Here is a 17,400-nt window from a genome sequence, read left to right as displayed (position 1 = left end):
CGCTTGTGTTTCTCATCCCCCATAGTTAGTTCGAATTGTATCTGACCTAGGGGGTGAATAATTTCGTTTGAGACACCCGAGATTGGTGCATTCAAAATTTCGAGCCTTGCTTGGTCTGCTGGATCCAACTTCCTGAAACATTGCTCATACATGATGTCTGATTCACTGCCGGTGTCCACCAGGACTTTTGACACCTCATAATGAGCGATGTGTGCAGTGATGACTAGAGGACTGCTGATAGACGGGCCTCCTCTGATTCTTGGGAAGATTACTTGTTGCTCGCGTCAATCCCCTTGGACTTTCGCGCTTCTCTTCCTCGATCTTTGCCCTTGCCTTCCTCCTTCAGCTACACAGATTCTTTTGAATTTTTTACTGGCTGAGGCTCCGTCTGGTTGTTCATTCTCTGGTCTTGGGTTTTTCACCAGGTGAGCCAACTTGCCTGATTTCACATCTCTTTCAATCGCATTCTTCAAATGGTGGCATGCATCGGTGTTGTGCCCTGTGGACTTGTGAAACTCACAATACTTGCCACTGTTTGGTGGTCCCTTATGGAGTAATGGCTTGGGGCTTTTAAACTGGACATTCTCTGTGCTTAACACTTGCGAAGGCGTTTTGGTGAGGGGAGTCCATATTCTTGGTAGAGGTCTGTTAGGCTCTCTGCCGCCTTCCCTCTTGTCACCTTCTCCGCGATTACGAATGTCTTTTTGGGGCTGGGGTGAACTTTGTTGCGCTTGCTTTTCTGCGGGAGAATAACTGGTTTGTTGCAACCTGGACCATACGGAGTTTTGTTTGCCCCTCCTTTCATTGTTGCGTGGTGCTTCTGTTTGATGCCCTCTATCTCTTTCTCTGTCTTGGGCAATTTGTTTTTCATTTCGCACGAAGACTCGCGATGCTTCCATAAGCTTAGCCCAAGTGGTTGGCATGCCATCTCTGCTCACGAGAGCTCTGCGGAGTTGATCACTGCGCGCACCTTGTATAAAGGCCACGCGCAAGAGTTGTTCAGTGATACCTCCAATTGCAAGAGATTCCTGATTGAAACGAGTTATGTAGTCTTCAATGGTTTCATCATTCCTGCGCACGCAGTGCATGATGTCATCGGGGTCGCGCGTGTGTCTGCGCTGCTGTACAAAGTGAGCCTGGAACTTCTCCAATAGCTCTTCGAACCCATCGATTTGTCCTGTCGGCAAGCTTTCGAACCAGACACGCGCTGCGCCCGTGAGGCAGCGAGCAAACATGTGACACCATGTTGGCATCGTCCAGCTTTCTAGGTTTCCAGTGTTGTAAAAACCTTGTAAGAAATCATCTGGATCTGTTGTACCATCGTACTTGCCTAGACCACTTGGCATCTTGGTTTTGTGTTGAATGGGAGCCTTCGCAATGCGCTCAGTGAATTTTGAATGCTTCACCAAGATGGCTGGCCTATATGGTGTGGTTACGTCCACTTGCCCTTTCGCTTGTGAGTTGTACGGTGTGTATAGATCCATATCAACTTTGGCTCCAGGCGCTATGTTCATGTGCGCGCGAAGCTGTGAACCTCCTGCATGAGTATCTCGCGTCTTCCTCATGCTGTGCACCTCTTCCTCATCATTAACATCAGCGTGTTCGGTGTGAACAGAGTGACCATCTTCCGGCGCGCGCGCCCTTTTTGTTGTTCCCTGAATGGTTTGTTTATCAAATGCGAGCCTTTGTGTTAAGTCGGCTAACTTTTTGTGTTTGACCAGCTCATTGTATTTGTCCATTAAACGCCGTTGTTCGTTTATGAGCCATTCTTTAGGGTCATTGGTTTCAACTTCCGGACCCATTGGTCCTTTTTGTTTTGCACCAGTCAGATTTTGGAACGTGAGATCGTCTGGAGGAGTTTCAGTCTGGCTATGAGGTGTTGTGATGAAGGGATGGTTACTGGTGGTGCGCGCAATATCACGCGGCGCCCTCAGAAACTGATGTCCCTCATTAACATCCTCAAGCTCATTATCCTCCAGAACTTGATCGCTGTTTCGAACACCGGAAACCATGGTGAAGATTTTCAGAGAGAACTGATGAGATAGTGGTTTTGTTGCCGTTGTAACAGGTGATGGCGCCAATGAAGAAACGTGGATCGACTTACTAGTATACGATCAACTTTCCTCGGGTATGAGTGTGCTATATCACCGATGGTTTTCCGGAATATGAATTCTTCCACCTACAAAACGAGCAGCACCGTGAACTTACCCCTCAGAAAGGGACAGAGGGGTCCTCTTTGGGGTAACCCTCCGGTGTGAGAATAAGATATTGTAGGAGAAGATAATAATAATCTGAAAGTGAGTAAGGACTTGGAATGTATTTTCTTGCTTACCTCCCCTTGTGGAGGTGGTGTGGTATTTATAATATTAGGGCTTCCAATGATTGGGCTCAGACCCAATTAGGGCCTTTTTGGCCTCCTCCTATTGCTTCGCGCCACGTGTCCTTAGGACACCTGGTGCTTTTTCATTGATTATTCTCTGACCAATGTATTTCACCTGACCCATGTGCAATCACGTGGTAGCCATGGGTTTTGCTGAGTTGTCCACCCTTCATTGGCAGCAGTCAACATCAGCATATTCTTTATTCCTTAAAGGATACCTTCTGGAAGGTTGTCTGATGAGCACAATCATGGTTGTCCTTATCCTGATTTGGATAAGGACGTGGTTGATTATGTGCATGTGTGATATGCGCCTATCCTGGGGATGCGCGAGGTCTTCTCTTTATTCTCACGCGCAGATGTTTCATGCGCAGATGTGATATGCGCAAGCATATGTAATATGCGTGAGCATATTTGATATGCGCCACGCGCAGATGCGCCACGCGCAGATGTGATATGCGTGAGCATATATGATGCGTGAGTATATGTGATACGCGTGAGCATATGTGATGCGTGAACATATGTGATATGCGTGAGCATATGTGATATGCGCCACGCGCATAGGTTTTGGCTTTGTGTCTTCATGACATCCTGATTTCAAGCCTCTTGTCTATATCTTGTGGGTTGACCAGCCCCGCTCGATGTTAAGGCGGGTGCATACCTCTTCAAATATAATTATAATCATCAAGCCATGATTAGTCAAACGCACTCAATCTTGGCAAGGGACCTTTTAAAATTGCTTAATAACACCTGATAATGATAAAATCAAACAGTGTAAACATAGTAAAAGCAACCCATCTTGGTCAAACGTAATCAAAATATGTCAATCACGGCTGTAATATTTGACCCAAAAAACTTTTTCGTAGGACACTCCTTTGGGTCATCACAATCCACAAAATAGCCTCAAAGGTTTCTCTGTCACGACTTTACGACCAAGTTTCTCTGTCGCAAATGGCCTTTTGCCACTAATTCACAAAGGTTTCGGTGTCGCAAATATCACGTATGTAGTAGTACCTGTACTTAATTAGTGGTAACTGATTCTTCCAATTTGAAAATTTAAATGTTTGAATTCCAAATATGATATAAATATTGTAATTGAAATTAAGTTTATCTAGCATTTAGGCAATACACACCATCATGATTCATGATGTTGCCCCTAAAACAAAGGTTTTGATATATGTTGCAAATAATGATATGTATATAAGATGTTATTTGATAAAGTTATGCACAGGTAAATTACCAAGCATCGATCGATCCCTATACGTTATTTTTTTTTCTTGTTTTTGATGTGATTATATATATGTAGCTAAAATAAGTGGCGAAACTTGAACAAAAACGCGGGGTTAACCTGACTCAATACCCATAAAAATTCATAAATAGGGGTGGTCAGGCTCAAAATTTCCTAACAAAAATGCATATGTTTACACTACTGAGAAAAAAACTGGGTGGCCGGAGCCACTGCAACCACGATACAAGCTTCACCCTTGGCTAAAATGATATTATAAATAAATTAAATGCAAAATGTAGAAAAAACCAGTGACAATATAAAATAAATAAATAAGTAGTGAAGTAAAAGTAGAACTATCAAAACTCTACAAATTTGAACATGTATGATTCTGTATATTATGGCATTTATTTGTCTGTCGAAAGCCATAGCATGAAAGGTATAGACATTAATTAACTCTCATATAAATCATTCTTGGAAAGAAAAGGGAATTAGAACTTGAAAGAGTATTCACAAAGTCATGATTTTCAAATTAAAGCCCCATAAAATTATAAAGAAAATATCTAAACAAGAACACTTAAATTAAAGAAAAGTTTCACACCAAAAAAAGAAAAAGTGAACACACAATAAAATCAAAGAGGGTCCATAAAAAGTGATTCTGATATGATCTCTAGAAACAGTAGATAGATCAATAGATCAATTAGTTATCACAATGAGATGATTCATTGTCTTGTTCAATCTCAGAAGCAGCTTCTTCTTCTAATTCAAAGCAAATATCATCAATCCCATAAGCTGCATGCCCATTCCCAAATGCTTTAATATGATCTTTCAAAGACCTCTTGTGTTTAAAATCTGATCCGCAACTGCAATACCAAAGTTTCCCACAATTCTTCTCGTGTGTTCGCCAATCTCCCCTCACCGCAAATGCCTTCCCACATTTTCGGCACATAAACGGCTTGATCCCATGCTTCCTTTTGTAATGTGTCTGAAGGGTTCGGAAATCTTTGAGCGGCTTGGCGCGTGGGTGGTCAATGTTGTTTCGACACCCTGGTGCGCAGCAGTAGCACGGTAGCCTTAGCATGGCTGTTGGTTGTGTTCCCCTAAGGGATTCTGGACCTCTCCTGTATTGAGATCCATGCCCCCACATATGCATCTACATCCCAAATAATAAAGTGTACATTAGGCTAATGTTATTATTAGATTTATTATATACTAAACCATTTTGTATTATTATAGTATAGGGGTCAAAAGTGTAAAGTCTGTCAATTAGGTTATACGGTATAAGCGGTCACGTTAACATCTGAAGGACACGTCGTTTAACATCATGTATATATAACGTGGACACGTAACAAAGCCTTTCTTTTTCTTTATGGGCAGACATAATCAAAGGATACGTGTCGATCGATCAATCTGTATACGTATCTCATTACAATAAATAATAAAGTACAGATGGGTCTTCCAAATATTCTTGACATTTCTGATTATTTTAAGTCGTTACGTTTTTAATCGATTCCATAAGATATGTCTCAATTTAAACAGTTTGCAAATAGGATTGGATTATACTATAAATATCATCATTTTAGGATATGAAAACCAAAGGTCAAGTGCATCTTTAGATGATGACAAACTAGGGTCCATTAATAACTGGTAGTTTTATGATGCTCTCTGCTCATCTTGGGTCTGTTAGGTTTTGAAAGTAAAAACCACTTTATTTGTAGTTAAAAGCACAGTATATCTGCTGCTACCTTAATAAATGAAAGTAAAGAAAGAAAATTTAGTATCAGAAGATTTTTGAAAAGGGTAGTTATAAAAACATCACAGGACCACAACTGTCACCTGAATTTTCCCTAAGTTTTTCTAACACATTAGATTTTGCGAAATTAATTTTTGGCTTGAGAGGTTAAAACCTATTTTCTAACATGCCTAAACTTCTTTTCTTTTCAAACTTTGTCAAAGTTGTTTTCTGGCATTAGAAGTTAAAATCTCATTTTCTAGCATATGCATAAACCTCTTTTAAATGTTGTCAAATTAATTTTTGTCTGAGAAGTTAAAACCCTTTTTGGAACATACCTAGCTAAACCTTTTTTTTAAGTTTTTGTGATTATTTTTTGGGTTAGGAAGTTAGATCCCATTTTCTAACATAGTACTTACTTTTAAATTTTGTGAAATTGTTTCTTGGCAAGTTAAATTCCTTTTTCTAAATTTTATGAAATTATTTTTTGGCTTAAGAAGTTAAATCTAAATTTTTAACACACCTACACGTCTTTTTTAATTTTGTGAAATTGCATTTTGCTTAAGAAGTTACATTCATTTCCTAACACACCTAAACTTCTTTCTAAATTTTATGAAGTTATTTTTTGGGTTGAGAAGTTAGTTCCTATTTTCTAACATACCTAAACTTCTTTCTAAATTTTATGAAGTTATTTATTGTGTTGAGAAGTTAATTCCTATTTTCTAACACACCTAAACTTCTCTCTAAATCTTGTGAAATTATTGAGAAGTTAAATCCCATGTTCTAATAACATACCTAAACTTCTTTTTAAACTTTATGAAATTAGTTTTGGGCTTGAAATGTTAAATTCCCATTTCCCAACATGCCAAACTTCTATTTAAATTTTGTGAAACTATTTTTTGGCTTGAGAAGTTGAATCCCATTTTCTAACATACCTAACTAAACTTATTTTTAAATTTTGTATTTTTTTTATATTCAATACTATTTTACATGAAAACTATTTTTAGTAAATTAAGTTCCTTATTTCGAATTTCATTAACAGTCATTTGACTACGTACTAGGCAAAATTAATAATAAAAAAAATGCTTTTTTTTTCTGAAAGTAGGAGGTGAGCATATGTGAATTTTTTTCCTTTCCTTTACAAGATCAGTGCAAAAAGGACTTAACTAAAGGCTAGCTATATACATATAATCTGTTATCTTTAATAAGGCAAGAAAGCAAAACACAGATGGTGTTTTTAATACAACGTAGAATCTCCCAACCACAAAAGCAAGTTATGTGGGGCTTAATTTATGGGTGGGAATTTACATCTGGATTAAATCTAAGTGGTCAGAGATATGCAGATAGATAGATTGATGAAAAGAAGGTTTCTTTTTCTTTTTTACTTGTTCAAATACGATCATCATCACAAAGATCATATGTGTATCTTAGGTGGAGCAGAGAGATTCAGATGATGATTATAACAAGATAAAGGTTTTAGATTAGATTTGAGTTTTGACACAACTGCCAATGAGTTGAAGAAAGGGGAAAAAGAACAATACAAACTCCAAGGAACATAAAGCATGATCCTTGTCTTGTTCAATCACAGAAAAAGAAGAAACTGTTTTTGCAGCACTATTTCTGACTCACCTTTGATCAGTTGGACCAAAGTCTTGACTTGTTCAAAACCCCAAAAAACACACAAATCATGCACAGATGAATGAATGAATGACAAGTTTTATGGGACTCAGGATTAATTAATGGTTTAATTAATACTATATATAAAGTAAATATTTCTTTTTTTTCTAAACTGAAAACTGAAGAACAAAATACAACTAATGCTAAATTGCTAACCCTAAAACTCAATATTATACATGCATACTTTCTTTAAAAACCTAATGTGAAAAATGTAAACAAAAGAGAGTTGAAAATTAGCAAGAAAAGGAGTGTACAAGGAAAGAAGATTAATACATGTTTTATCTTTTCCTTTTTCTTTTAACAAAAGAGAGATTCAATTCAAGGTCCAAAAAAAAATGTTGAATAATAATAATATACCTGCATGTTATTGTATCTGTTGAATGTCTTGAAGCAAAGAGGGCAAGAAAACTGAGTTGGTCCAGTTAGAATCTGAGCTGGAGTTGGGATCCAATATTGACCCTTGTTGAGTGCACTTGTGAGATACCCATGGCTGTTTGCACCTTCTTCCTCCTCCACTTGTTTATTATAATGATCATCATCAGCAACAGCTTCTGTAACATTATTGTTTGAATTTGTGGCAGAAAAGCTAGGGTTTGGAAGGCCAAGATGGAGAGCTACAGTTACAGTCTCCTGATCATCATCATCATTATCATCATCCTCAGTACTAGCAACAATCTTGTTCTTGTTATGCTCTATTTCCATGTTGGTTGAACAATATGTATCATTAGTGGTAGCATTAGGGTAATTATCTTGATTTTGGTTTGATGGTGTTCTTGTTGGAGTTAGACTTAAGAGAGGAAGAGCTTCCCTAAGGGGTGGAGATGGTGGTGAGGGTTGATAATAGTGAGTGAAATTAGTTGAATAAGAAAGATGAGGCGAAGAGAAGTAGTGGTAGTTAGGCAGGTTAGGATTAAGATTAAGATTAAGATTAAGATTGAACCAAGATCCATTGAAGTAAGTGGAGTATGGGTGATTGCTGCTCATGTTTGCTAAAGGTGGAAAGCAAAGATCAGATGAACAGATAAGCTAGGGTTATATACACATACTCACACACACACAAGGTGAGAGAGAGATGGCCAAAAAGGTGAAAAGTTGAAGACTGAACAAAAACACCAAAGCTAAAAGAAGTGCAAGGAGATGTTTTAACAAGGCAAATCACAATTCATAAAGCATTTAAAGCTCCCCCCTTAATTGATTAAAAAATTAGATAGATCAAGATATATCACTAGCTCTCTTACATGTGACCAAACAATATAGATACATGGTTGATGAGAGTTGGAGAGAGACAGAGAGAATTAAGATTAATGTGGGGGAGAGAGAGGGGGGGGGGGGGTGTGAAAGAGATAATGTTGGGACTTGAAAGAACAAATGTGTGCCTTTGATAACACTTTCTTGTGTGGAAAGGAGAAGTTTGAAAATATATAGAAAAGTACTAAAGCAGACCTTAAACTACTCATATCCATCATTTTAGTCCCTTAACTTGAAAGAAGGTCTATTTACATCATAATTTATCACTACCACATAACATTAGCAACTAAAAAGTGTTATCGAAAATTCGATTACGATAACACTTTTTAGTTGCTAATGTTAGGTAATAGTGAAATTACATTTGCTTTTTAATTATATCTCATTCATACTCTTTTTTTTTTCATTCCATGTAATCAATTTTAACACACCAAAATGTCAAAATAGTGTTTTTATTCCTATAGTAATTTTAAAGGTTCAAACTCTAATTAGGACCAAAGCATGCATCTTTGGCCGTTCTGATGCGCTGAATAATATTTTACATTTTCAAACGGTAAGGTTTCGTGATTGTGAAAAGTACTATAACGAGTAAAGTTATATAATGAATTAAAGTTTTTTAAGAAGAAAAATATTCTTATATAGCAAAAGATGTCGTCATATAAAATAAAAAAGAAAGAAAAAAACAGTTCAATTACCGGGTGTAACATATATAGGTCTGTCATAAGTGTGTTTGTCTTCTATAAAAGTATACATTTTAATTAGAAATAAATAATACTATCACTCTTTCTTGAATAAGTTTATTTATATATATTTTATGTTTGAATCAATGAATAACATTTACATAAAGAAAGCTTCCATTTAATGTATATATATATATATATTTTTATTTTTTAATTTAATTTAATCTTTAAATAATTCATAAAACAAAACTATCATACTCATACTACAAAAAAATATAAATATATTAACCATCATAAAAACAAATACCTACACAAATAATAATATTAACCTACACATACAAAAACTAGTTCATATTGTCACCTACACAGATCACAATATTTAGGTACGTGCACATAATTAGTTCATGTTGTAACATCCTAAAATTTATAATGTTAAATAAAGAAAGTTACGTTTAGTGATTTCGCGTTATTAATTAATTAATATCGAGTAAAGAACGGATCATGGACTTAGATTAATTAAGATGGGTTAAATGAGAATGGGCCTTAGGTCCATGGGCTTTAAGGGATATAAATATCCCCTAAACCAACCTAAAACCCTAAACCCTCATTTCATTTCCATCATAATCTCTACACACTCCAAACACACACACACACACACCATATTCGGCCGAGAGAGAGAGAGAGAGACATCCGAGACCAAGAATCAAGCCGACCATTATTAGATCTTCAATATACGAGATAACCGAGCAAACCGCGACCACACCGAACGTATAAAAGGTATGTTCTTGACCTTTAAAGTTTACATTTTATTGAACGTTTATCCTTTTGAATGTCCTTAAGCTTAAAGATCCAAGCTTTATAGTATATACGGGATATATATACGACTGAAAATGGTTAGGGAACGTTAGTGGGTGATGTCGAACCATAACAAGGGTATTAAAATCGCCAAAATGCTTGATAAAAACCAAACCCGTAGCTGAACTGGGCAACTCCGCCTGCGAACTGGGCAACTTCGCCTGCAAAAGCTTAACTTCGCCTTCAAAGCTTAACTTCGCCTTCAAAGCTTAACTTCGCCTACGGCCAAGTTCGCCTAACTGGTAACTTCGCCTAAGGCCAAGTTCGCCTAATTGATAACTTCGCCTACGGCCAAGTTCGCCTAATTGATAACTTCGCCTAAGGCCAAGTTCGCCTAAGGCCAAGTTCGCCTAATTGATAACTTCGCCTACGGCCAAGTTCGCCTAATTGATAACTTCGCCTAAGGCCAAGTTCGCCTAATTGATAACTTCGCCTACGGCCAAGTTCGCCTAACTGATAACTTCGCCTAAGGCCAAGTTCGCCTAACTGATAACTTCGCCTAAAGCTAAGTTCGCTTAAGGTTTAACTTCGCCTAAAGTTAAGTTCGCTTAGAAAATAAATTAAAAACCTAATGAAAAATGTGTTAAGACAGTTAATGGAAATAAAATTTTTCCAAGCTGACCTGGCAGCTCGACCCCAGCCAGGGGCTCTGCCCCTTGGACCCTGCTAGGGGCTGCCGCCCCTAGACCCCGCCGCCAGGGGCGCTGCCCCCGGACCCCCGTTCGTTGTGGGTCATATAAAGATAGAAATACAACATGAGTAGTAGTAGTTAATTGATACGTGTAAATATTATACAGTTAGCCGTGCACAGCTCAAGAAGGGAATAACTATTAAAGGAGAGCGTTACAAGATTCAGGTGAGTTTCTAGCCCCATTTATGTGTTATGTTTTCGGGGCTGTGTGCATACTCAATATGTTTGTTGTGACATCTGCCCCGATCCGACCCGACCCAGGTACCCGTTTCTCTGACCCGATCTCTTTCTTTTATAATTTAATATTTATACTTATATTTTACTTTTAATAATAATATATATTTTCCTTCCCGCCTCTTTCTCTCTCTTTCTTTCCGCCGTCCCGTCCCTCTCCTTCTCTCTTTCCGCCTTCTTTTCCCTCTTGTCGCCGTCCCGCCCTTACGCCTTGTTTCCCTCTTTTTCTTCTAACTCTTTGCTTGTCCTTTGTTCCTTCCCGCCTAAGGTTGTCTGCGCAGCTCCACGCGCCAGACCCCTTACAAGGAATCCTGCGTGAAGACCACCTGTTACAGCGATACGCGAGACGAACTCTTCTCGCAGCGCGCTAAGAATTGTAATTCTTCTCGCAGCGCGCTAAGAACGGTAGTTCTTCCCGCGACGCGCTAAGGATTTGTAGCTCTTCTCGCAGCGCGCTAAGAATCGTAGTTCATCCCTCGACGCGCGAAGAATTATAGTTCTTCCCACGGCGCGCTAGGAATTTTAGTTCCTCCCGCGGCGCGCTAAGAAATGTGATTCTTCCCGCGGCGCGCTTAGAAATGTAGTTCTTTCCGCGACGCGTTAAGGTTGGTTCTGTCTGCCTTCGCGCTCGCGCTCTCTTGACCTTCTATGTCTGCCTTCGCGCTCGAGCTTTCTCGCGCTGAACCCTTTGAGTTTTCTTCTGTTTAATCTAGCCGTTTGCTTTTGTGTTGTCTTATCTTTTGTGCTGTTGACCTAATCTGCTTTATGTCTGAAAAGTTACTTTCGGCGCAGCATGCGCACCAACCCCATTGGTTGGCAGAAAAAGTGACTGACATTATCTTTTGAGATCTGCTTTTTCCATGCTTGACCAGTACCTTTTTCTGAACCGCCCATGCCTTTTTACTGTTCCCTGTCAACTTTTTCTCTTTTTCCCTGCTGCCGTATCTTTTGATATCTTTTGCTTTTGGAATCTTTTGCTTTTTGAGATCTTTTTCCCCTTTTTCTAGGGATTGTGTTCCCTAGGGTTTCTCTATAAATAATAGTATTATTTTTCCTAACACTACACACACAAAACACTTAATCTCTCCTGTTCTCCTTGCTCTCTCTGCCGCCTCCCTCTCTGCCTCCGTCTTCCTCCCTGTTCTGTCCTGCTTTTCCGGTAATATATATATATTATATATAATAATTTACTTATTAATTATGCTAACTTATATCAAGACTTAAAACAAACCATTAAAACAATAATCTTATTTATAGGTTAACTTGTGCTTGTTTAAAGTTGGTTCTTGCTTTATCTTACACCGCATCGTTTATCATGTGAGTAATCTCGTACCTAATCCCTTTTTGCTTTTAATGTTTTGGGATGTTCATGTGTTCATACAAACTTAGAGTCTTAAACTTGTTTATGAGCTTTAGTCGCGCAGTATCCCATGTGTTGAGAACGTTTACTTGGCTGTTTATTTGTATGTGTGTATCATTAACCGCTTTGTTCGGCCTATTCCGCAGTTTTCATGGATCCATTAGATGAACACGGGAGACCTATCGTTTACGGTTTTCTTTGTTTACACTTGCACAGATGTTTTCTCGTTTTTGTGCTCAATTGGGAGCACGGATTGAACTATGAACTATGAGCTATGATCTATCTAGGCTTGATCACAATCTGATTGCACCCTTGTTAAACACCAGACATACACGTGTTGCGCGCAGATTTATTGTTATCTATGTATTGTATTAAACTTGATTTCTCACCAACACGCAAGTGTTTGACGTTTATTTTAACACATGTTCAGGTTTGCAGTAGCTGTTCTGGAGCTTGTGGACACATAGGAAGTTTTCTTTATTTTGGACCTAGATTAAAATGTATCAAGACAAGTTTTTGCTGTTCGAATATTATGATTATAATATATTGATTTATGATGTTTTATGTTATCTGTGTTTACCTTGCGCGTGCGCGAATAAATGTATTTATTAAATATTGACACCCAATAGTGTCACGAGTAATGAAACAATATGTGGCGCCCCGATGTATAATCCGCCTTTGGTCGGGGTGTTACATTTGTTAATACGCTTATCCTAAGAGATAAGTGTATGCCTTATGTGGATAATGTGAAATGTATGAATGATTGCTTGATGGTACATGAACGATCTTCGGATATTGCACGTACTGTCAGGTTGTAACGTTATGTATAAGATAAGTATGATATGTATGCTTATGTGTATGAAAGTGATAAAGTTAATAAAAGAAGGAAATGATGGTTGTATGGTTGTATGGTTACGAAAAGGGTACCGAGCCCTAATAATACTCGAGGTATGATGTATGGTTGTATGGTAACGAAGAGGGAATCGAACCCTACTAATATTCGAGAACTAGGGAACCGAACCCTACTAATATTCGAGGAAAGAGGGTACCGAGCCCTAATAATACTCGAGGAAGGAGGGTACCGAGCCCTAATAATACTCGAGGAATGTAGGGCGTAATGCTCTTTATAACGTAAGATATGAAAGTAAGTTAATACAAAAGAAAGTATGAAAGTATGAATGAAAGAATATAAGTTTATGTGTATTGTATAGTGTATGATTAACTAGAACTCACTCAGCGTAGCTGACTTTTAGTATGCACGCAGGTGAGTATGATGAGGCAGCTCGCTTGAGGAGACACGTGGCACTGAATAAGAGGCTGGCATCGGAAGACTCAAGACGTTTAAGTTTAATATTTCGTTTATTTTGAAAGACAAAATGATGTTTTAAGACAAGACGTGTTTTGTTATGAAATATTTTATGAAAGCTTTTATATTCCGCGAAAGTTTTAATTAACTCTGATATTTAGAACTGTGTTTATGAGTAAATCCAACACGAAAGTAGGGCTACCGGTAACGGGGCCTTACACATGTTAACCTATACAAATCAAAAATAACCTATATATACAAATTTACGTCATGTTATAGCCTACTCATTTGTATTTACCCACACATATCAGAATATTAACCTACATAAACAAACCTTGTTTATGTTATCACATACAATTAATAGTATTAATCTAAACTTATAAAATATTCACAATGTAGGAACACATCATATTTTTTTATAATTTTAATTATTTTATAATCTATCTTTTATGTGTAGGTAAATACGAGTTATGTGTAGATGAATACTATTTATATGTAGGTGAAAACAAAATGAACTAGCAAGCTGTGTAGGTGAATACGATATATGTGTATGTAAATATTAGTTATGTGTTAGTGAAAAATAAAAGAAACAAAATTAGTGTAGGAGAAAATAAGTTGTGTTGGTAAATACGAGTTAAATTTTGATAAAAATAAAAATAACTAACAATTTGTATAATTGAATATGAGTTATGTGTAGATTATTATGTTACTTGTGTAGGTGATCAATTTAATACAATTCACCTACATATACATTTTTTTATATGTAGGTAATAGATAATTCAAATTTGTAACTTTCTACTAGAATTAATGTGGAGAATATTTTAGGAGTAATTAAAGGAATTAATGCATTGAACAAATTAGAGATAATGAATGGTTGAGATCGACTTCTCGTACTTCTCGCTATAATATCACTTCTCGCATGATCCATCCCATATATATATATATATATATATAATTTAAGAATCTAACATAAATCATGATTCATAGTAAATCTAACTGTACTATTAATAGAAGACATATTTTTAACATGAAATTCAACTAGGTCATCCACAAAAACCTCTAAATGTACAAGCTTTCAATTTAACAAATTTTATTTCATTATTTACTTTGGTTTAATTAAAATTGTTAATTTTTAAAGTTTTGAATCAGAATGATAAAATGAAAAACATGTTATTAGTTTGTAGGAATCGAACGATCACTATTTTGCTTTTAAAATGTTTATGTCTTACCAACTCAACTAGGATGAATTCATAGCCTTCCATTTTAATTTATTTTAAAAATACTAATACAAATTATTCTTATTGATCTATGTATTTCAGGAAATACGTTATGTTTTATAAATGCTTTAAATGATTGACAATATCATTTAAGATATTTTTTTAAAAAAATTAACGCATTAAATGATTATCTTTGAACATATTGCTTCTAATATGCATATCCATTATTATTTTATTGATAGATTATGTTAATCGATTGTAATTCGATTTTAGGGATTTATTTTAAGTTTATGCCCACCAAGTGTTTGATGAAATGCTTTTTACTCATGATAACCCATTTTAATGTTCTTGCTGCATATATTCAATGGTTTATGATTCGTTCAAATTAAGATTTTAACTTGAATTTCAACTTATATCCCTTCGACTTTCCCTCATGTCCAAATTTCCTTCAAACTTTTCTATCAAGGCATCCCAAAGACCTTTTGCCATTGTGCATTCTCTTAAGGTTTTAGAGATATCAGTGGACAAAGACACACTGATTTTCCCATATGCCTTCTCATCGTCAAGCCTAAGCTTCTTGTCATTATCAGTCAAACTTTTAGGAGGAACATCAAGGGGTCCATCAGGAGTCATTGTTGTCGTAACAACTCGGATTTTTCGTATTTGAATTCGTATTCGTTTACCTGACTCGGAAATATAATTCGAACCTTTCAAACTATTTAAGATTTGTATTTATTAGTATTTAACTCTGTTAAACTTAATTTATATTCTTTTAACTTTCAAACTCGTCAACAATGCTTAAAAGCTCTTGAACTCGTTTAATTTGGCTTAAAATAGCAGTTTAAGAAGTTCAGGGGCCACTTTTGCCAAAAACCAAATTCTGGAACTCCCCCTCACGCCACGCCACGCGGAGAGGAAAGGCCATTGTGGCTGCGTAGCATAAGGAAGTACCTACAGCTGATTCGTTTCTTCTTACTCGTTTATTCGTTTGTTAATGCGAAATCGTCCCTCAATCGACAATAATCAGAAAAATTAAGCCCCAAGTTATGCCATCTGATATTATATCATGTCCACATTCATTTTCTTGTTGATAAAACCGAAATATCTAGATTAATTGATCCAATCATAAGCTTATTCGGTTTCCTTAATCGAATCATTTCCTATACACAATTTTGGTGTATTGTACTTAATCGTAATACAACCCTAAATCCTAAACTCATCTGTAACTCAACTGTCACCTCTTCGTATCACAAATTTCCTCTCTCTTTTTTTTATTAATTTCTTAAAGATTGTTCAAGTTATTCCTAGCTTTGTTGGCTTTCAAGTTCCAAGACAAGTTGATTACGAATTTCTCCAAGTTCTAATCCTTGTTCGAGTAGGCTGTCGTTTATGTCTTGTATATTTTCATCCACTTATCAAAAGCCCTCAAATCAATTTTTGGCTTAAAGGGAGTCTCGGTGGTCAATTTGATCCCGACCCATTTTAAGGCATAGTAGTCAAAATATTTAACTATCTGATTTCTCTATCTTCTGGTCAAAACTAGCTTTCAGGCCGGCATACTTTTATGTTTGTTTTGAAATTTTGAGTGTACTAGTCAAAACCCGACTCCCGACTTGAAGTTCGGATTCTGAACAGTGCCAACTCGCTTAAATATTAAAAACCTAATAACTTGAATTTTACACATCCTTTTGATCTGATTCCAGTTGCAATATTATCGGTTTTAATTCTAGTTTATTGTTTCAAAGTTTCAGGTCTATTCATGTCGGATCAGTCAGCACGTTTAAGGCCCGGGACTCATTTATTGTTCATATTTTATTATTTAGCTCACCAACGTTAAGGTGAGTAATCACTCTTCTATTTTACTGATTTCAAAACCGTTTTGGAGACTTTATGCGTGTCATATTATATTAAACATATTATTTTCTCAATTCATTTATTTCATTTAAACTAGCAAATCATGACTTGTTGTGTTGAACGATTAAATGTTAGTTGCTTATTTGCTTACTTGTTTATTTTATCACATTCGGAGAGGTCTATCGTAATCTATCGTAGTAAGTATGATCATATGCCGTCTTAGTAGCCAAATCCTGATTCGCAAGGCAACGGTCAACCGACACTGTTATTTGCATTTCTTTCATCTTAGTAGCCAAAGGTCAATTAGCAAGGCAATGGTCAAATGCTATCAATTATTTGATCATTATTTAATTATTGATACTCACGATATTGATTTGCAATTTTTCTCATATATTATATAGTTAGTGTCAAAAACTGGTGATTACTTACTCAACCTCGTGTTGATAAACATATACATTTTTGTACGCATATTGCAGGTTATCATATGATGTGAAGTGAAGGTGAAGATCATTTAGAAAAGACAATAAGCTATTTAATGAAAATATAAAGTGCAATAGATATTTAGTTGGATTATTTGTTTGAGAATAATTGTTTTCTTTTGGGATTATTTTTTTAATTGTTGAAACGTTGTGTACTTGATTTGAAATTTGAAAGAAATAAATTAGATATTGTCATAAATTGCATGATGGTGTTTTGTGAGCTGCAAACCAATGGTTCGCGCCCGGCAATCCGTCGTAGGTTGGGTTATGCCAGCTGTAGGCTTATGAGGTCCATTTTCAATAGATCTTAAAAGTACAAAGTCATATATTCTTACAAAGTTCTTGAACCTTCACTTCCACTCAACAAAATTAGAGTAAAGTGCCATTTTCGTCTTTAAGGTTTACTGATTTATGCGAATTTCATCCAAAAAATCATTTGTTTGCATCTGCGCCCTTTAGGTTTAACAA

General features: G+C 36.4%; 1 protein-coding gene across 1 annotated transcript; it reads right to left on the bottom strand.

Moving 5' to 3' along the window:
- Positions 1 to 4,302: 4,302 nt before the first annotated feature.
- Positions 4,303 to 8,064, bottom strand: LOC143628495 (zinc finger protein WIP5-like). The gene is made up of 2 exons (XM_077098090.1): positions 7,369 to 8,064; positions 4,303 to 4,755 (listed from the first exon to the last, which is right to left on the bottom strand). Exons 1-2 carry the CDS (start codon positions 7,993 to 7,995, stop codon positions 4,303 to 4,305), a joined length of 1,080 nt encoding a protein of 359 aa, XP_076954205.1. The 5' UTR covers positions 7,996 to 8,064.
- Between the last annotated feature and the right edge of the window lie 9,336 nt (positions 8,065 to 17,400).

The sequence above is a fragment of the Bidens hawaiensis genome, unplaced genomic scaffold, assembly GCF_021521415.1.
Source record: "Bidens hawaiensis isolate Kalapana, Puna unplaced genomic scaffold, B.hawaiensis_p1.1 tig00000055_1, whole genome shotgun sequence".
NCBI classification, from domain to species: domain Eukaryota; kingdom Viridiplantae; phylum Streptophyta; class Magnoliopsida; order Asterales; family Asteraceae; genus Bidens; species Bidens hawaiensis.
The sequence above is the reverse complement of the archived record's forward strand: the minus strand, read 5'-3'. Positions and strand labels throughout refer to the sequence as shown.